Genomic DNA, 22,424 nt, shown 5'->3' on the forward strand with positions numbered 1-22,424 from the left:
GCGTGGAAAATATGACGTTCTCAATGCATTATTTGACATCACGAAAGTGAATGGCCAGTGGTTATCCTCGGAAGATAAACGTCTATACCACCTACAAAAAGAAAGTAAAGGACAGGTGGGGTACTCAACAGGACAAGTGGCAAGTAAAGAAACCATTCACCCTTCCAAGAGAAGGAAAGTCCAGTCTGGAACAGCAATACCTTCCACATCACAAGTCCTGTCTACCACAGACAGTGGTACTGAATCTGAAAACTGCAAAAGTAAGAGTGAAGATGATGAAGACGACGACGGTGGTAAAGACGATGATGAGGACACTCAGAAAAAAACTAGAAAGCACTACAAAAGTAAATTTGCTGTAAGTATGGTTACATCAAGTGGAGTTTCCACAAAGAAAGCTGCTAAAATATGCAATGTATTATCACAACAAGGTATTGATATTCCAACTCCAAGTCAATCAGCAATTTACAAGTCCATATTCAAAGAGGCAGGTAAATTAAAAAAAGAAATGATACAACAACTTAAAATGGAACAGTGGTCCTTACACTTTGACGGCAAACGAATAGATGATAAGGAATATCAGGTAGTTGTACTTCAGAATGAAAGAACTGACGTGAAACTTGATGCACTGCGTTTAAAAGATGGCAAAGCTGAAACTGTTGCTGAAAAAATTGCCAAACTTATTGATGAATACAATTTGTGGAATTCAATTAAGATGATCATTACTGATACAACAAACGTCAATACTGGGAAGAGAAATGGAGTTGTTGTGAAGTTGCAACGTATGTTTAAATTAAAGGGTGTCACAATATCACAATTTATCGGTTGTCAGCATCATGTACTAGACAGGATTCTCCGTCTGGTGATGGACGAAGAACTTGGGGGTAATACCAAATCTCCAAACATTGAATACCCATTTGTGTCTGAACTGTTGAATAAGTATGATGAACTGAAGGACAAGTTTGTGAATGGAACTGTAGAAATTCTTGATAAATCAGGGTGGAGAGACGATATGAAGTTTTTGTACCATTTAACAAGAGTGTTTAGGTTCTATGAAGAACAAAGAAACTTCCCTCTGATTCACTTTCAGAACATTCCTAATATGAGCAATGCCAGATGGAATTCAAGAGCCATTCTCGCCACTCTGGCGTTCATTCTTATGCCTGAAGCGAGAAAGAATTTGGAGAAGGTTTGCAGGTTCATTTCATATGAGTGGGCAGAACATTGGTTTAGTAGTCAAAAGTACAATGACAATGACTTCAAGAATTTATCTGATGTATTGAAGCCTTACAAAAAGGCATTGCAGTCATTCAAAAATCACTGGAAGAAAGAGCCATCCGTCATCAACATACCACGAAGTAATCAGATAGCTGAACGTGCAATCAAGGTGATGCAAGACCTGTATGCTTCCTGCAGAAAGAAAGACAAACTGCAACTTCGATTCATTCTAAGTAATAAGCGCTAGACTCTTTATGAGACGTGAGCATCATGTGACCCATGTACTAAACACAGTAGGCCTATAGACACAGACAGTTATGTATATTGTTGTACTAGACGCTTTGATACTGTTAATTTTGTAATACTTGTATAACTATATATCACATAATGTTTTTTGTTATATCACAGTACATGTTGCATAAATAAATAAAATAACAACAGGAGTATGACTCTTACAACATCTTCAGCCTTTAATATTCATTTACTGTACAAAAGTGTACCTATTGAAAATTCGATTTTTTGGTTTTGGGGTGACCTTTTTTCAAAATATGTCAAAATGAAACATCTATTCGTTCTTTTTACATAAAAGTTCATTGAATTACGATACAGGCCTAGTAGGTTGCAAAAAAGTCATATCCCTAATATATATATATGTATATATATATATATATATATATATGTATATATATATACATATGTATATATATATATATATATATATATATATATATATATATATATATATATATATATATAATGTTAAATAAACATTTAATTCAACTTAATTTGATACTTTTATTTTTATTTATTTAAGCGAAACGCGAAAAACAGGAAAGAAGCTATAGGTACTCGACTGTAAATTATTTTTAGTTAGTATAGAAGAAAAACTAGTTTCGGTTTACTCTCTTGAAGTTTTATTTAGGGTTTGAGGATTTCAGCAACTTCCAAAAAAATTACTTTTAGTTACCGGTACCGGTATCTGCGGTCACTTGAGAACAACTAAAAGTATTTAAGAGTAATTTATAATATACTGAGAGTAGCTTCATAACGTCTTCTGGTAATTATGTATGGTAACTAGAATTAAATTCCGCCTAAGTTAACAATTTGTAATGTTAACAGTAAGTAACTTGCGGAAACTTAGTTCTAACATAGTATCTAAAAAATAATAAACAAACAACCAGGCCTGAAAAGAGGTTGTGAAAGATTCATTGTGTGTGTGATTGTAAAAATAATATTATTTTCATCTTACACTATTTTTGTATACTTTTTCTCTATTTTTACTATATTAACATTTTATTTATACTATTTTTTTTTTCTTTAGTATTTTTATAAATATTAAGTAATCAAAATTACAAACTTCTTTTTTCGATTTCCCAATTAATTAAATTAAATCCAAAATATTGCTAGTTCGCTTCTGTATTTCTGGGTTTACGACTGATCATTTAACGAGGGCTCGCCAAAAAAGGTTATTCCGCATGCTTTTTGGCATCTGCCTTTTTATGGTCAAAAGATTTTTCCTGACGGCCCTGCATTATTATTAGTTACTTAGCAACTCTTACATTGTTTATGACATGATAGAAATTGCTAAAACATAGTTTCATCGTAGAGAGGATTTACTTACTTAATTTTAATATTTTGTTGTAATATGCAAGGTTTAAAAAAACGCAGCGGTGAGGGGTACGCTTTTTGCAAGATTTTTTAAACTTGACTAATGTCAAAGGATTAAAAAAGCGTACGTTAAACCGCCTCATCGGTGCGTTTTTTTAATCCTTGGTAATATGTATTGTTAGATTTTTGACTATTTTTATGTTATTTATGGAGATTTTTTAAGTTAAAAATCTGTCAAAAGTTTTTTTACTTTTTAGTATACAAATAGACTTATTAAAAAAGTTTCATAGAGTTTTTTTTTGCAATATTTTGTTTGATTTATAAAGAATTTAAATTCTTTTAAACTTATATCAAAGTGGATGTTGAAACTTAGCACGAGCTTTATATTTGAATTGCTTTAGTTAGTGAATTTGTCAGAAAAAAAAAAATGGTTTTTCTCTATTTTAACTGTAATACGAAACTGATATCTTATAATCTTAGTTTTATAATCTAAAAGAGCTGATATCTTATAATTGATATCAGCTCTAGATCTGATATCTTATAATCTTAGTTTTATACTCTAAACTATACGTGATTTTGTGTTTTAACACAAAATCACGGGGAGAGAAAAGGGAAGGGGAGAAGGAGGGGGGCTGAAAATAGTTTTTCTTCTACACTAACTAAAAATAATTTACAGTCGATTACCTATAGCTTTTTTCATGTTACTTATTCGCGTTTTGCATAAATAAATAAAAATTAAGAGTATCAAATTAAGTTAAATAAAATATTTATTTAACATTACGTATATATATATATATATATATATATATATATATATATATATATATATATATATATATATATATATATATATATATATATATATATATATATATATATATATATATATATATATTGGGAGGGCGCAAAATTCCCCAAATTAATTTATTTATTTTCACATTATGAAACTAATTTGCGTGGCGTCACTTTTATGTTGATAAGAAAATTAATTAAAATTGCGCCTCCTGACAAACTTTAAAATAAAAGCTCATTTACCAAACAGAAAAGCGCCCTTAAAAACTAAAAGGTTGTATTTTCTGAACATTATTTTTTACAATGAATCGTGCAAAAAAATTATTTGGTGCTGAATTTAAGAACGACAATTAAAAACCAATAATTATTTATAATATAAACAAATTATTCATTAAGGATCATATAAATTAATTTAACGCACACATTAAAAATTATTCTAAAAAGAAAAAAAAAAGACAAAAAGAACTTCGAATTTAAAAAAAAGAACGCTTAATTTAAGCGGCTTAAATAAAGAAACAAATGAAATGAAAGCTAAAGAAAGTAAAGTAAGCAAATAATAATAAAAATAAAAAGGGAGAAGAAAAGAAAAAAGAAAAAAGAAAAAATAAATAATAGATGAGCGCAATTAAAAAACAAAAAGTTGTATTTTCTGAACATTATTTTTTACAATGAATCGTGCAAAAAAATTATCTGGTGCTGAATTTAAGAAGAAAAGAAGAGACCGTCTTGAAAGTGACGCAAAACTAAGAAATTGTTTCAAGAAGTGGTTGGCAACAAACTCTTCTGTGGAAAAACAAATTATTTCAGAGGATATTTGCAATGAAGTTGATAATGATTCAACAGCTGAAGTTGCTGCTACATCTTTAATTACTGACTTAAATTCATATCATCCATTGGAATTAATTGAAGAGAAGATTTTCATTGGCCAAAGTCAAGACGAATTTGGACCAAATGATTCAGAAGCACAAGAAGATAATGGGCAACAGTGAATTTCCTCCTGAAATCTCAGAAATTTCAGCAACCTCAGAAAACTTTCAACACAGTGATCCAGCTACATGGCCTAAAACGACAAATAAAACAAGGTGGTTTTTGATTCAGCATGGGCCGGAGCAAGAAAGAAGAAAATTTTTCCCAAACATACTTTGTGACTTTGACAACAGAATGCGACACTTCAGCTCAAAATAGTATGAAAAAATTCATCCCAATGGTGAAAAATTTGTTCGCTACTGGCTGCTGTACAGCAACAAAAAAGATTCTTTGTTTTGTTTTTGCTGTCTGCTATTTTCAACGACAAAAACCAACAATTTTTCAGAAATTTCAAGAACACGAAAACAGCAATGAACACCAAAGATGCTATTCTGATTGGAAAAATCTGGAAAAAAATCTCAAGAAAGGAAAGACCTTGGATTCTGATCTGCAGAGAGTTATCAACGGAGAGATGAAAAAGTGGAGAGATATCTTGAAAGTGATTGTTGATGCAATTTTGCTCTGTGCCAAGAACAATCTTGCCCTTCGGGGTTCAACAGAAGTAATTGGAGAGCAAAACAGTGGCATCTTTCTGAACTTAATTGACCTGATAAGCCATTATTATCCTTTAGTGGCTGAACACGTTGCATCCGTTAAGGCAAAGAAAACTACAACATCCTACTTTTCTCCTCGTATTCAAAATGAGCTGATTGAATTACTTGGGCTGAAAGTCAGGAATGAAATTTTGTCAAATGTCAGAGAAGCTAAATACTACTCTGTTTTGTTTGACTGCACTCCAGATGCCTCCCACAAAGAGCAGATGACCCAAATAATCAGGTATGTCCACATCACTGAGGAAACCTGTACAATTGAGGAAAGCTTTGTGGACTTCATTGAATCTCACGAAAAAACTGGAAAAGGATGGCCTGAGCATTTCTGATTGTCGGGGCCAAGGTTACGACAATGGAGCCAATATGTCTGGAAAATATAATGGCGTCCAAGCTAACATCCATTCTCTAAATGAGTTTGCAAGATTTGTTCCATGTGCAGCTCACACTCTAAACCTTGTTGGTGTCCATGCTGCTGAAGTTTCTCCACTCATGATTACATTCTTTGGAAAAGTTCAAGCCATCTTTAACTTTTTCTCAAGTTCTACCGTAAGATGGAAAAAACTGATGAAAACATTGACCATCACACTAAAGGGAAATAGTGATGGTCTGCCAAAAAAGAATCATTCCACTACAGAGACAGATAAAAGAAGTTCTTCAAGTTTTGGAACCCATAATTCACACTCCCAAGACAAATGCTGTCTCAGTTTGCAGTGCAAAAGAGCTCATCATTCAAATTGATTTAAGTTTTCTGTGTTTGTTGGATTTTTGGTGTCAAATTCTTTCTTTAATTGACCGGGAAAATAAACTACTTCAGTCTAAAAACATTTCAATTGACATTGCAGCAAAAAAATGAAAGGACTGAAGGCTTCCATTCAGAATCTGAGAGATGTTGGGGTGGACAACATTATCAAAGCTGCTGCAGAAACAGCTATCCAAATTGGAATTGAAGGAGACTTTCCTATGAAGAGAAAGCGCAAAGTGAAGCAGATGGCACTTTATGAAGCTGAAGATGACTTTTGCCGTTTGTCACCAGAAACAGATTTCGGATCCCAGTGCAACCTTTTGTTTGACAGCATTCTCACACAAATTGAGTGGCGGTTTGAAGCTATGTCTGCAGTATCCTCAGATTTTGACTTCCTCAGTGGACATTCTCTCTCCAAAAGTTCAGTGGATGAACTTAAGACTAAAGCCAAAAATTTGTCTAAAATTTACAAGGCAGATTTAGATTCTTCAGATTTCCAGTCAGAAATGGCAAGCTTTAAATATCAAGCTGCTGCCATCATGGAAAACTTTGAAAAATCTAGCCCGATAGACATTTTGCAGCTCATTCATAAATACTCATTGACTGATGCTTATCCTAACACGGCAATTGCTATTCGCATCTTCCTCACCTTACCAGTTACAGTTGCCACGTGTGAAAGAAGTTTCAGTAAACTTAAGATCATAAAAAACTATTTGAGATCAAAAATGGGCCAAGAACGTTTGTCTTGTCTGGCAGTAGTTTCAATTGAACATGAAGTGGCCAACGCACTTGATTTTGATGATGTCATTAGTGACTTTGCCTCCAAAAAAGCCAGAAAAGTGACCTTGAACTGAAGTTTGTGAAACATTGGTGACAAATTGTTCTTTTAACTTGATGCGATAAGATTTGTGATCAATAATTAATTTTTTTTCATGTAAATATATATATAAACAATGTGTTTTTTGGATATTTTTTTGGGAGGGGGGCGCAATTTTATTTGCTTGCCCGAAGCGCAAAGTTGGCCGGGTACGGCTCTGTACATATATATATATATATATATATATATATATATATATATATATATATATATATATATATATATAATTACTTTAGAGTAAAATATACTGACTGACATTGCTTCAATTTTTTATACAAGATCGTGCATTTATTATTTTTGCCCATTAAGGCAAAAATAATTTTGTGCATCGTAGATTCTTTGTTAAATTAAAAATAATTGATGTAAATAAATATTGTTTAATATTTTTGATAAACGACTTATGTTTATAAACATATAAAAAGATATGGATTTCAATAAATCTTAAGTTTAAATAAAGTCTTTGATTAGAAATGATCACAATTTGTAAGATTCTTTTACGTTCATTTATTCAATTGTAACAATAGTAAGATTACTGGTAATATGTTTAATGATAACAGTGAAGTTGAAATAGATAGTATTAGGCTCAACAAAGTTATTAATGTAAAATGCTAATAGGCAACTTGAAAACAGTTGTCAAATGAAAAAAATAGATCTAGGCAGGATGAAATTAATTGTTGTTGAAATGTAAGAAATGTAACTCGGCGTGCAGAAAACTTACTTGACAGAATTCAGTGTCAAGCAGTGTTAATGTCTGTTAATTTGATTTTACTTTAGACACTTCAGAACAAAGCAAAGTATGAGTTTAACTATTTATAATAACAATTATTACTTTTAAATCTAAATAATTTTATTTTATTTTTATAATTTCTATCATAATTATGTTCTTTTTTTTTATAGTTTGTCTTCCCTTTGTCATCTTTTGATTAGTTAGCTAACTGTTGAAACATGATTTTAATTTTGTAAATTTAGTATGATGTAAATTTACTCTATTAATTGTAATTGTATTAATTTAGTATGATTGTAAATTTACTCTATTAATCATTAGTCAACAGTTAGAGAGAAGCTAAAATTAATTTTGTTTACTGGTAACATAATAAAACCAATTACTACTATTTATTCCGTGCTTTTTTACGTTTGTTAACATGCTGCTTTGGAAACACTTTCTCTCTCTCTCTTTCTCTCTCTCTCTCTCTCTCTTTCTCTCTCTCTCTCTCTCTCTCTCTCTCTCTCTCTCTCTCTCTCTCTCTCTCTCTCTTAGATGAGTGGGAGATCTAATAAAACTTATGTAATTACTGAGCTCTTACGTAATTCTTAATACCACAAATGATAATGACCATTTATAAGAAATATTTTACGAGTTGCTTGCTATTTTATGATATAGTTGCTCAAGTTGTTTAACTATAATTGTCCCTTGAATGTTTAAATATTGTAATAAATAAAATCTTTTTAGTCCAAGTATTTAAGTTAATAAAATATCTTAATAAGTTGTTGTGTTATTTGCCAGCGTTACTATAGTAACAATGTATAAATTGTGTTGTCTAGCCTTTTTATAATCTTTTTTAATTATTCTGTAGACAGAATAAATGAACCTGTCATTTCGAAAAGGACATAAGTCCAAAACTTTTAGCATTTAGTTTATAAGTTTGAATTAAAAATTTCTGTATGATTTATGTTTTTTTTATAAAAAATAAAAAATACATAAGTTATATACGCTCTTTATTTATCTATTTCTATGTTTAACTTCTTTAGTAACCTAGACATTATTTTAATAAAAATCATATTTTTGTTGATTTTGAAAAGTTTTAGCAAATGGACTTGTGCCCTTTTCGAAATGACAGGTTCATATATTTTCTGTTAATTTTCTGCAAATAGTACTTTTGTAATTAAAAATTGTAATTTTTTTTTTCATGTCTTTTTTTAGGTATTTGCAGGCTTTCCTTGAATTTCCTTTTCTGGTATGCGAGTTTGATACTCAGTAGGTGTCGTATTGTATACCTGTCTTTATACACATCTGATGTCTATTTTTAATGCGCGTTTGACACGATAAAATGGCTAACATATATTCGTAAATAATACGTATTCTGGAAAGTTTTAAATGCGCATGTAATACCAGGAAAATATCGTATTGAATATTTTCTGATTATCGTGTTTTATACGTGTTTACAAGAGTTTCAAATGCGAGTCTGATACCCAGTAGGCGTCGTATTGTATACCTGTCTTTATACGCAACTAATTCGTATTCCTAATGCGTGTTCGATATGATAAAATGGCTAACATACATACCACATCGATACGTATTTAAACGAGTTTCTAATGCGCATTTTCAACTAAATTTGCCGACTGGGAATTTCCTCAAATATCTCGTCAATTATTTTTTTGTCGTCGTAATTTTTTTCAAGTTCATTTAAATTTTTTGATTCTGGAATTCCAAAAACGATAATGTTCTTTTCACGCTTTTTTTTTTCTTCCTGTTCAGATAATATAGTTTTGCCAATTGAGTTTACAACATTAGCATTTTCTGCAGATTTATTTTTGTTATAAAGATTTGACCAAAATGTAGCTGAACTATTTTCGGTTTCTTTTTTCGATTCTAATAATTCAATTCTTTTTATAAGTCTTTGAATAGTTTCGTTTTGATCACGTATAATATCGGATAGTTCCGAACTGCTAAGTTTACTTTGCTTAATCATGAATATTGTTATGACGTCGTGTCGATTTTATGAAATTAATAATGAATAAATAATAATAATGTAAAATATGAATATAATAAAAGGATAATAATAACAATAATAGTAAAATAAAATTTACAATTTAAAATAATCTGAAAGAAAAAAAAATTTTTATTATGTTATATTTATTATCTTATATAAATTTTATAAAGAAAACGAAATATATATATATATATATATATATATATATATATATATATATATATATATATATATATATATTATATTTATACATATATATATATATATATCTATATATATATATATATATCGACTAAAAATTAAATTGAAAAAAAAAAAGAAAAAAAAAGGAAAAAAAAAGAAAAGAAAAATGAAATAGAAAGATAGAGAAGTTTATAAAAATTTGCAAACAAAACGACAAGAAAAAAATTTTGAATAAAAATTTAAAAAAATAGTAATAATTATGTTTCTTACGTATTCAGAAAAAAGAATATATACGGCTTGTCACTTTGAATGTGGATGAATTGTCACCTTGAATTGTTTTGGTGTCTTTTCAAAAATCCGTCAGCCTAATCTTGTCCAGAGAAGTTCACTTTAGTTTGTGAAGGATACATTTGACGAAGTGTTTTAATGCAGCCAGATCCAAAAGCTCTTTATCCTGGTGATGAAGTTGTCATTGTTCAATTTTGAATAATGACAAGCTCTTACTCAGCAGAAAAAGCAGTTCAACAAGGTGTCTGCATATTTTTGGTTTTACCACATGGATAATTTTGAATAGCTGATCTGGAAACTTTGTTGGTCTCAGAGACTATTTTAACTGGATTACCAGCAGCAATGGCCTTCATAGACTTGTCCACTCGCTCTATGGGGTAGTTACTGTTTTCGTAACCTTTCTATGGTTTGTATGTGTATGGCATATCGCACCTGATCTAAAAAAAATTGACAAGTTTATCAATTAATAAGTGGCCATATTACCCCAATTTTTAAAATAGACAATTTACCCCTACTTACCTTAAGGTAATGCAATGAGCTTAAAAATGCACTTCCCTAAGTAGCTTATAAAAGTCTGGTTAAAATTTTGAGACAAATAATTGATGGCGATATTCAAACTTTTTTCAAGCAAATATTTTAGGGCCAAACTGCCCCTCAAGTATTTGCTTGGCAATAGTTAGCGTTTTTAAACTCTGAAAAGACACAAAAAATGACATGCGAAAAACATTCAACAACAAGAATGTTATTATTTATATTTTTTTTGTAACAGACATTAAATTTTAAGGTTGACATTGGGCTATAAAAAGTATGTAGAGTGGAACACTACATATATATCGAAACAGAAAAGAATATTTTCTTTGAACTTCCAGGTAATTAAAGGTCCTTCAAAAATTTTTTGTCTGGATATGATTGACTAGATTTGAGCAAGGATCAAGAGTTTTACCAATTCAGCAACTAAGCAGGTTTTAGAAGCTCAAAAGCATGTCCATGTTATTGGGCTATAAGTCCGATATTATCAGCACAGTGTGAGAGTAGAACTTTGTTTTGGAATTTTAAAAAAAAGATCGGTTTGCAATATCTTTTTACAAATTTTATAGACATTATTGTATCTCGCAAAAAGTTTATTTTTACAAAACTAGATAGACATTATTAAACCTTGATTTGCTTCACAACGCTGTCTTTCTACAAAATGATCTTTGGGTAGGGGAGACCGGGGCTAGTTGACCGCAGGGGTAAGTTGATAAACTGCATTTATCTTCATAGCCTTTCATCAAAAAGTGACAAAAATTACACAGAACCTTCCTAATTGACCATTTCATCATTCACTACAGCATTGTCAGGAATTGCGCATGCGCATGGGAGATATTAGGATTTATGCATTTTTTGGACAAAAACGTAACTTTTGGAACATCGCTTTATTTTAACTTTACAAAGATAATAGTTAGTCGTATGAAAAAAGAATTATTGTAAAAATTCTTGTCGAAACTGGTTTACTATATCCAGCCAGACTTTTTTTCAAAGTTGCCATTTTTCAGGATCTATAGACTGTTTATTGAAAAAAAGGCTTTTGGGGTAAGTTGGCTCATAGCATTTAATATGGGAAAAAAAAAAATTTATAAAATTATTATTATTATTTTTTTTAATTTTTAACAATATTGAAAAAATTTCTTAAAAAAAAAATAAAAAATAAAATTTTTTTATGTTTTTTTGTTCACAGATAAAAAATGGGCTACTGTTTTGGCTGTTATACGGACTAATATTTGGTACCAGCTAGAACTAATATTAAGTTTTGGGATAAAATTTTTGCCCAAATTAAAAGTAAAAAATTTTTTATTAATATTGCACTTAATAGTAGAATAATAATCATTTTTATAGTTTGCGCCAACTTATCTCGTGGTGGGGTAAGTTGACGCAATTTTTTTTTTTTAGGGCCCGGAAAGGCCCCAGAATTTTTTTTTGTAAATGAATGCAAATTTTAGAAGTTACCCAAATTCATACTCTTTAAGATTTAATACTTATACAGTTTAATATTTTCAAAAAAATGTACTGTTAGGGCTACAAAGCCTATAGAGTAAAAACCAAGCCAACTAGCCTAGGTCTGCCTTATACGATGAAATGTAAAATTATAATAACGAAAATGGTTCCGAAACATCTACAGGTGAGCATCTATAGTGATTTTGTAGGAGAAACAAAAAGAAATTAAAATAATGACTTGATTCTTTTTATATATATTTAACATATCAGAGAATAATAACATAAATAATCAAAAAGTATCAACAAATAAATTTTTTATTGATAAAGAAAATAAAGAACTCAATCTGAAAAAAAAGTATTATCTCGTGAATTAAATATAACATTCAAAAGCAAAAAAAGTAATACTTAAAATTGCGTTTATTAAAACCGGTGTGTTAATATGTAACATTGTCAATATTTTTTGTAAATTTTCATTTTATTGTCATTTGTTATTTTTTTTTTAGCTTTTCTGGTACTTTAAGTTTTCTGATAATTTCAGAAGACTTTACTTCAAAAATAAACTTCAATGACTCAATGGTCAGTTCAGTGGTTAATTGGTAAATAATAATATTGATATTACAAAATGCTATATGTAAAGACCAAGAAAAAAAGTTATGTTTGTTTTGAATCATTAGTTGTATCCTAAAAATATACTTATGGAATAACCTTTAAGTTTTTTAAAAATTTAATAAAAATTCTAGTTTTGCATTATTCCCATAAAACTCTAATTATAAATTAAATGGTTTTGTAGCAATATTTGCAAAACATTATCTCTTGATATGGTATTAGAGTTTGATTCGGCAAGTTAGGCCAGTTCAAAAAAATATTTCTTTTTCAAAAATAGATTTTTTTGAATTTTAGCAAAAAGCAGCAAAAAAAAAATTATTTAGCCGAAAATAACTGTTTATATGATAAATCTAATAAATGCAAAGTACTTTTTCTCTAACTCAAATATTAAACCAAATAGTCACACTCTTTCTGTCAATGATACAAGTCAGCTCATATTGATAAGAAATTTTTTGCAAAGCACCCTTATTTGACATAAGCATAAACATATAAATGTTTGGGGTTTGCTCCGTGTCTGGAGGTTAGCTGTCTTAAAGACCAAAAAATGCTGGATCCGCCCCTGACCTAAACAGATTTTGATTCTATTGTTCTACTGCTAACTTTTAAACCGTTATAACAAAAAGGTTCTGTCGTATATTATATAAAATCTAACTCGTGTTAACCATTTTCTTATTATTGATTTTGTTCTCTACCTCTATATATCATATAGTCCTTGTATTGAAAAAAGCCTTTTTTGAAGTCTAACTTGACAACGTTAGAATTCGAAGTTCAAGTCAAAGTCACTTCACTCATGTTTGCTTCTTGCATTCCACCCCTCATCTTTTAAGTCACAGTATTTATTATGTTTCAGACTATAAGCGCATTTTATTACTCAAGTTATATAGCATTGAAAAAAGTCAACCAAGGCTATATCAGTTATTACATTAGGATTATTAAATTAGAAGCTCAAATTTTATAAACACTTTATAAAAATTGAGAGCCTATTTACAAAAAAGAAAGACATTCATTTTCACTTTTGTGAACGAAAGTGAATATCTTTTTTAGAAATTGTATTTTAGCACTTTTCAAGAGTTTGTAGGGATTTAAAGACAAAGGATTGAATAAGTGAGCTACATTTAAGATAAGAGGTAAAAATGACTCCCAAATTTAGCCTTTTTTAGAGCTTCGCAGGCATTCATTTATACTTTAGTTTTTTTGCAAAAAGTAAATGTAATTAGGGTTGGTTTGACAGTAATGAATAAAACAGCATTTTGAAACTTAAGTAACCAAGTGTTCAACTACTCGAATACTCGTATCGCGTCGACAACCCTGCAGATCAGCAAGATTAGCCTGCAATAATGTTTCAGAAAAAATTTATTTTTATTGGCAACCATCTTAAGTTTCAGTAAGTTAGACAAAACTATTTGTGTAGAGAATGAAGAGGCGTAGGACTAGAACAGTACCTTGAGGAACATCACTAAAAAAATCAAGCCAAACAGTGTTGGTATTGCTTATTACAATGCTTTGCTTTTTACCTACTAAAACAGAATTTGAAATACTAAAGTCAAACTAAACACCCTTTACTTTACTAGTCTTTATACATACTAAAACATAATTAAAACAAAACAGAATTCATTGTGGGATTTGTCAAGAAATCTTAAATTCAACATATTTATGTTGAAATTAAAATTAATGAATTAAAAATCAAAATCTTTTAAAAGATCTTAATCTCAACATAAATTTTTTGTCAGAACCAAAAGTTTTGCCGAAATCGAGATTATTTTAATAAACTGGTGAGATTCTATGGACAATAAAACAATATCAAAAGTCTCAATAAGATTAGTTACGCATGATTTATGATGATGAAAGTCATGGTTATTTTTAGAGAGCAGGTTATTATCGTTTTAAAATTTTGTTCTCTAGAAGTTTTTCGAAAGTTTTGCTTGCAAGATTAGTGAAATTAGTCGACAGTTTTTAGTAAACTATTTTTGTAACCGACAGTTTTTAGTAACGTATTTTTGTAAGCGACAGTTTTTAGTAACGTATTTTTGTAATTATTTGGTATCAGCTATGAATTAAAATGGCTTTATCATCAATAAATTAAACTCTGTTCTTTACGACTTTTATTCTAAATTAAAATTAGATAAAAATCCACAAGTATTTCATAAAAATTGCTTTTAAAACACGGCCCAACATAATTACAAATATATTAAGAAACTATTAGAATTATAAACACTTAACCGCCATAAAATAGTCTATTGCTCTCATGTTTCATTAAAGTTATAAAAACAAATCCTTATGGTCTTAAAATGAACTCTAATTTAATAATTTAAATTTCTTAATGCAGAAGATCTTTTATTCTACGAATGACATTAATCATATTGAAGCAACTTTCTCACAATAAAATAATTGTTTAAATTAACTATTTTTATATTTATTTAAACCAAATCTGACCTGAGTGTTGAAAAAAAAGCCAAAAACAGTTTTAACTGATATACTTGTATAGCGGATAATTGTGAAATAAATTTTGAAAAAATATATATTATAACCATGGTTCAATGGTCTTTGTACCATGACAAATGATATTGTAGCTTAAAAAATATTCACGTAAAACCTTTATCGGTTAAAATATATTTGAGTGAAATTTAAAATTTATTTATGAATATAAATTTAGTTAAGAATAGTAGAGTGGCCTTGTTTGTAATAAGTAAAAATGTGTTAGTACAAGTTTATTTAATTTTTTACTTTTCTACAACATCTATTTTTTTTTAACAATAACATTTTTATGAACGTTTTTTTATTTGTTGATAACAACGCAAACCTTAAAATAAGCAAAACAGCAACATAGTTATTTTCTGTTAATAATAAACTAACTTAGAAAACAATAATTTTCTAACAATGTTAGAACATCGTTGTTTTGCAAAGAAAAGGTTAAGTAAGTGTTTTTCGTCAAATTCATAAAAAGTTTAGTAACTAAGTTGTTTTTCATCAATTTAGTGCCCTGTATAGACTTTTCTTACTGAATGTCTTCTCTAGTTGATCTATAGAGTAGTAATGCAATGTTTGTTAAAAGCATTGTTTACAAATTAGTTTTATTTATAAAACCTCACAAAATTATTCTATCTTAAGCAAACATTGAAATCCTCAGCGTTTTTCCTCCTTCATCTGTTATATAAACGGAAAGAAAACTAATCAAGGTACAAAAAGTGCTGCAATAAGTAGGGTATGTGCAGCATTAAATTAATGAATTAAATTTGACAGGTGCATAAAAAATAGGCCAACTCAAAGGTAAGAATAAAATTGAAAAAAGTAAGAGCATATTTCTGATATTAACAGAATCTAAAACATCAATCTATCGTACTGGTGAAAAACAAAGTTTAAAAAACGCGAAACAGAATTTTATAGCACATGAATTGGTTCTGTAAAACACGGATTTCGGCGTACCTTTTAACACTATCGTTTCTTTAATTGAGCCTTGTAAATCGTAAAAATATAAGTTTTCTTAATCCTGTAGCATTCTATATTAAATAAACTTATACATTTAAATTTAGACATGTGCTACGCTTTATGTATTAAGTTAAATATTGATCAAATTATGCTGTTACAAATTACGTAAGTGTGACCAACTACGTTCAAGTTGAAGAATAAATATATGCAAGCTTCTCTCTTGGTAACTTCAAAAATAATGATTTAAAAGTATTTAAACTTTTCATTTTCTATTATATAACTGTTTTAAAGATTTTAACCAGTAATTAGTAAATAGTGCTATACTAAATCAATTAGGGCACATAAAACTTCATATTAAAATAAAAACAGGTTTTCCTACATTTTTCTAATTTGAAAAATAGAAGTACAAACTTATATTTCTATAAATTATCCATTTAAAAAAAAACTCTGACGTAAATGTCGTTTAATTTAAAATTTAAAAGTAAGCAAGTAGTCCAAAAATATATCTCGCGGAAAATGAAGATTTTTCGTTTTTAAGCGAATGTTGCATTTTTGTAAAACGTAAAACAAGATTTACCGTAGCTTATTCTTGACGTAAATAATAACACCACCGTTTCTTATATTAAATTTTCTTTTTAAGTGATTGCTTTAAAGGTCGTTAAGTCTTTTCCATACATATACACATATATATGCATATATATATATATATATATATATATATATATATATATATATATATATATATATATATATATATATATATATATATATATATATATATATATATATATATATATATGTATATATATATATATATACACATATATATATGTGTGTGTGTGTATATATAAATATATATTTATATATATATATATATATATATATATATATATATATATATATATATTTATATATATATATATATATAAAGCGTGTACACGAAATAAATGTGAATGTAGAAAAACAACTAAAAAAAGTACTTCTCAATTTTTATTTCGAACCAAGTAATAATTTTAATACAATAATATAAGAAGATCAAACATTAAAAAAAAAATTATTATTCTTGCGGGAATCTAATATAATTTCGAGCTCTTGGTTTAGTGGTACCCATAAGCTTACGCCCAGAATAAGAATCAAAACTATTTGATACTTTTTTAAATGATATTTTAATATCTTTAATGTTTCTGCAAAGCGTTTTTGTTTTTTTCATTTTTCTTTTAATAACTTTTAATACTTAGTACTTTTCAATATCTCTCAATTCTGGTCAGTTTGGAGGATTTTCTGTTTAAGGCTTAAATTTCACATTATTCTTTTTATACCATTCCATAGCTAGTTTACAATAATGAATTGAAGCTTAATCAGGCCAGAACACAGGTCTGTTATTGTGTGATTTAATGAGAGGTAAAATCCGTTTTTGTAAACAATCTTTAATATATATATGACCAGAAAGTGTAGACTGAGAAATATAAGGTGCTGATTTTTTGCCACAGTTGCAAATAGCTTGCCAAATCAAAGCTTTTTTAGCGAATTTGTCATGTTGTTAAATTTCTCATCTGCTTTTCCTCTATATTTGGCAATACAAAAAACAGCACCAGGAATTTAATGATGATTGTACTTAATATAAGTTTCATTGTCTTCAATAATATAGAAATTTTTAGAAATTAAATTGTCATACAACATTCTACCGCGGGTTATTGTACTTTTTTGTTGAGTTTCAGAACGGTTGGGCACTTTTTGTTCTTTGAAAGAATGAAAGCCATGTTTGTTTCTAACTTTTGCAACAAAACAATGAGAAAATCCATATAGTTTTCCGCGTTCCCTTAGTGATGGTTCAGGTTATTCTTAAACTTTAAACCAATTTTCTAAATAGTTTTATATCTTTAAAACCTTACTTTCCTCCACCACCAGAATTGCGTTTGATTAATTTTATTTGAGAAAAACGTTGAATAACACGACTAAAGGTGTGTGGATGTATTTGCAGCAATTTTGCTGTCGAATTGTAGCTTCTATTAGGATTTTGTAAATATTTGTGCATAAATTTTCCCTAACGTCTTCTTCTTTTGTCATTTTTAAAACTAATTTCAAGTTAAATCTAAAGCCTAACATATTTTTTTGAAACCACTACACGTTGTAAAAATTATTATATATATATTTATATATATATATATATATATATATATATATATATATATATATATATATATATATATATATATATATATATATATACATATATATATATATATATATATATATATATATATATATATATATATATATATATATATATATATATATATATATATATATATATATATATATATATATATAACATATTTTTTTGAAACCACTACACGTTGTAAAAATTATTATATATATATTTATATATATATATATATATATATATATATGTTTAAATATATAAATTTATATATATATACATATACCTGTTTATATTTGTATAAAGACATATATAATATATGTATATATATATATATGTATATATATATATATATATATACACATATATATCTATATATATAAAGGATAGTGCTATCGATTTAATGTTGTTAATTCAAAATAAGTTGTAATGCGAAAATATAATATTAAGAGTTAGGCCAAAGCTTTAAAGTGTGATGCTACAACATAGGTTTTAGAGTGTGAAGCTGCGACATAGGCTTTGTGAAAAACATTAAATTTTGCAGAATAAAATGAGTGAAACGGAGGCAGTTATTTATATGATGACGGTGAGCAAAAAGGGTTTTGGAATAAAAAATTGAAGCCCGATTTAAACTCCACACATTTTTTCAAGTTGCGGACAGACATGATTAGGTAGTTTTTAATTGATTGCATGCATTAGCCGTGCCTTGATAAAACTACTTTTAGATGGAAAATCGCCGTATTTTTGAACAAGAACCTGCCATTTTTTAACAATTTGTACTAACAGTAGGAGCACATATAAATACTGAAAATAAAACATTTTGCGTATCTTTTAGACCATTACTTATAATAATGTTATTTGTTACTTATAAATATAAGGCTCAACATACATGCTGCTACATACATTCTGCGTATCTCTATTATATTATTTATTAAGTTGTTAACCACCTGTGCCATTAAAAACGTTGTCGGTATTTTCACCATTAAAGTTTGCATTTGTTAAATTAACAATGCGTTTCTTATTACCAAGTACTTAATCATCATTTTAATTGCATTAATATTATTAGCGTGTGTAAAGTAATTTGAACCGCAAAAGAATTAGAATCGGCATAGATTCAGAATCCCAACGAAAAATTGGAGTTAGAATCGGAATTTTTGTCATTTTTTTGAATCGGTCAATCTCTAATTAAAGATTGTGAATTTAATTTTTTTGTTGGTGTTTATAATTTGACAAAACTATAAGTGAAATTTTTAATGAATATTAAAAGATATTTTTTCAAAAACGTTTTTAGGGTCAAATTATTAAAAATGAGAATATAACGTTATAATAAATAATAAAATAAATAATAAATTAAGGACGTTAAATTGCTCAAAAAAGCTTTAATCAAATTCTTTTAATTTAATTGCATATTTTAATTAATTTTTTCGAAATGGTTTTCTCGACTATGGCATGGAAATTATATTTCCAAAGAAGTATGTCCTACTTTGCTATCTTTTGGCCCATATCCACTCCAAGCCGATCGTGTTTAGAATTTTACACCAGCGAGTCGTAACGTCTAGAGCTATTTGATAATGTAATAGTTGCTTGCAGCCTTGTTGGAAGATGTTTAAAATAAATATATATATATATATATATATATATATATATATATATATATATATATATATATATATATATATATATATATATATATATATATATATATATATATATATATATATTTTAAACATTTCAAAATAATTTTTAAGTTGTAAAGTATAGTTTTATATTGTTTTATAACATCCTTGAGCGTAAATATGTGTTTTGAAAAAGACAGAAAAAAACGGGCCAAAAATATATATGTTAGTAGGAAATATTCCTTTCAACTTTTTTTTTTAAATTGAACCACTAATTTGTTAGGAGTTTCATTCCACATTTGTCGTCTCTTCGATTGTTAAAGTAAAAAAAGCTTACTATCAACTCTGTCTATGAAGGGAGATTTTAACGTTCTTTCATTTTGGTAACAACTTTCTGGTATTCTTTGTTTTGATTGAGATTAGTGTCAGGATCAACTCTTGATAAGTTTATGTGTTGTTGAAAGGAAAAAAAAAATGGCATTATTAATATGCTAAATTTATTTTTTTATTGCCCTTATTTTATTATTTGCTCTACTTTTCATGTTATAAATTTCATAGCTTGACTAAAATAACAACATCCACATAAACATGCATATTTATTTATGTAAAAAGACTGACCTTACAAGAAGTAACTTTTATAGAAAAATCCATAATTGCTGCAGTCTTAATAGTGTCGTGACACAACGTATTGCATTCTGAATTATTTAAAGCACACGTCTTCACAGTTGAACTAAACAAAGATCCATACTTTGACGCTTCAATGCGAAAAATTGCGCACAACTCACAGCTTTGGGTTGATGTCGGAGAATTGTTTATTTGGCTCCAACAAAAAAAACACATGGCTAAAGAAAAGTTTGGCTTTTAAGTTCAAGGAAAAAATTGAGGTGAAAACTGAAAATACATAGAAAACATTTTAAAACACTTATTACATGGAAGAAAGAATAATGTCTGAAATAAATTCATTTTACATACGTATTAATGATGTCGATTTAATGAATCCAGAACTTTAATCTATGCTACAATATTATGAATCCAGAACTTTAATCTATGGTTTAATTCTATTAATCCAAAACTTTAATCTATGCTTTAAGGTAAAAAGCAAAATCTGTGTTAGATATTGCTCTCGATTTCTATGAAACCGAAAGCTAAAAAAAAATTTTATTACCCAATTACTTAAATATACTTTTAAGTAATTGTGTAATGTAAAATTAAAGACTCTTGTTGATATCCTAAAAAGCTACTTTTTTTAACTATACTCAAATAGATAACAGCATCCTTTTCTATGAATTTAGTTAATCTCAATGAAAATGTGGTTTGCGATCAATAAAAAGATTTTAAACTCACGTGATAGAAATCTTTTTGTAAGAAAAAGATTTCCATAATGAATGGATTTGTAATCATTTCTATTCCTAGAAATAGTTTTGTAATAATTGTAATTAGAATTAGATTTGTATCTTAGAAATAGATTTGTAATCATGTGAAATAGATTTGTAATCATTTCTATTCTTAGAAATGAATACAAATTGATATAATAAAACTTTTATATCAGCATTTCTTATGAAAAGTCAGCATTTTATTTTTACTACAATATGAACGAAACTAGGAAAAAAATTGTGACACGAAAACTTTCAATAGGTTATTCCATATGTAATTACAAGGCCGTAGACAACTTTTTTTAATGTTTGAGCTAGGCATCTTTGAAACATGAAAAAAACTCCATATTTAAGTATGCTTGAATATATGAGGAATAAAGTTTACAGCCCCCTCATATTGAGGGGGCTCTAAACTTTATAAGGTCATAAAAGCCAATCAACAAAAGTTTCTTAAATCAAATTTGAAATTCGTCGGTGAATACAAATTAAGTTAAGGATCTATAAATAACAAACGAATTTTACTTATTGCTCTCCTATTTAAGGCTGGGGGGCCGAAGTTTTGGATATTTTGTTGTTCCCAGTCTTCAATTACCGCAATTTTTTGCACAGCATCCTCATTCCTCTTATATATGAAGCACTTAAATATGGAGTTTTCTTCATGTTTCAAGGCCAGTCTCCGTTTAAACTAGGAAAAATGTGCAACACAATAGCTTTCAATAAGTTATTACAAATGTAATTCAAGGCCGTAAACAACTTTTTTTGATGTTTGAGCTAAGCAACTTTGCAACATAAAGAAAACTCCATGTTTAAGTATGTTCATATATGCGAGGAATGAGAATGCTTTGCCTCATTTCTCATATATATGAGGAAAGTGCTAACGTTAGCCCCCCGTCCCCCAGCCTCAAATAGTAAAAAAATAAGTCAAATTTTTTTTTTTTTTTTCCTAAACTCAATTATTATTCATCAACGAATTTCAAATTTGATTCAATATTCTTTTGTTGATTGGCTTTTATGACCCTACCCAGTGGGCACGGTACATTTTTAAAACGTTTTTAAAACATTTTTTAAACGTTTTTATAAGGTTTAAACCAAATAAAAACGTCCAAAGAACGTTTTAAAAACGTACTGTGCCCACTGGGTATGAAGTTTACAGCCCCCTCAATTTGAGGCAACTGAAAACTTCATTCCTCATATATATGAACATACCTAAATATGGAGTTCTTCATGTTTCAAGGTTGCTTAGCTGAAACATTAAAAAAAGTTGTCTACGGCTTT

The 22,424-nt window shown here is 28.3% G+C and overlaps 2 protein-coding genes and 1 long non-coding RNA gene across 3 annotated transcripts; 2 read left to right on the top strand and 1 right to left on the bottom strand.

Annotated features, from left to right (window-relative positions):
- The first annotated feature begins 4,714 nt into the window (after nt 1–4,714).
- On the top strand, nt 4,715–5,521 carry LOC136074302 (uncharacterized). The gene has a single exon (XM_065786608.1). The coding sequence runs from the start codon at nt 4,715–4,717 to the stop codon at nt 5,519–5,521; it is 807 nt and encodes a 268-aa protein (XP_065642680.1).
- Nucleotides 5,522–6,041: 520 nt separating this feature from the next.
- LOC136074303 (zinc finger MYM-type protein 1-like) lies at nt 6,042–6,788 on the top strand. Its single transcript, XM_065786609.1, has one exon. It carries the CDS (start codon nt 6,042–6,044, stop codon nt 6,786–6,788), a length of 747 nt encoding a protein of 248 aa, XP_065642681.1.
- A 3,077-nt stretch (nt 6,789–9,865) lies between these two features.
- Nucleotides 9,866–20,867, bottom strand: LOC136074855 (uncharacterized). Its single transcript, XR_010635504.1, has 3 exons — nt 20,749–20,867; nt 20,395–20,618; nt 9,866–10,430 (listed from the first exon to the last, which is right to left on the bottom strand). It is a non-coding gene; the product is annotated as an uncharacterized LOC136074855 (long non-coding RNA).
- Between the last annotated feature and the right edge of the window lie 1,557 nt (nt 20,868–22,424).

This window comes from Hydra vulgaris, chromosome 01 (genome assembly GCF_038396675.1).
Source record: "Hydra vulgaris chromosome 01, alternate assembly HydraT2T_AEP".
Classification (NCBI taxonomy): domain Eukaryota; kingdom Metazoa; phylum Cnidaria; class Hydrozoa; order Anthoathecata; family Hydridae; genus Hydra; species Hydra vulgaris.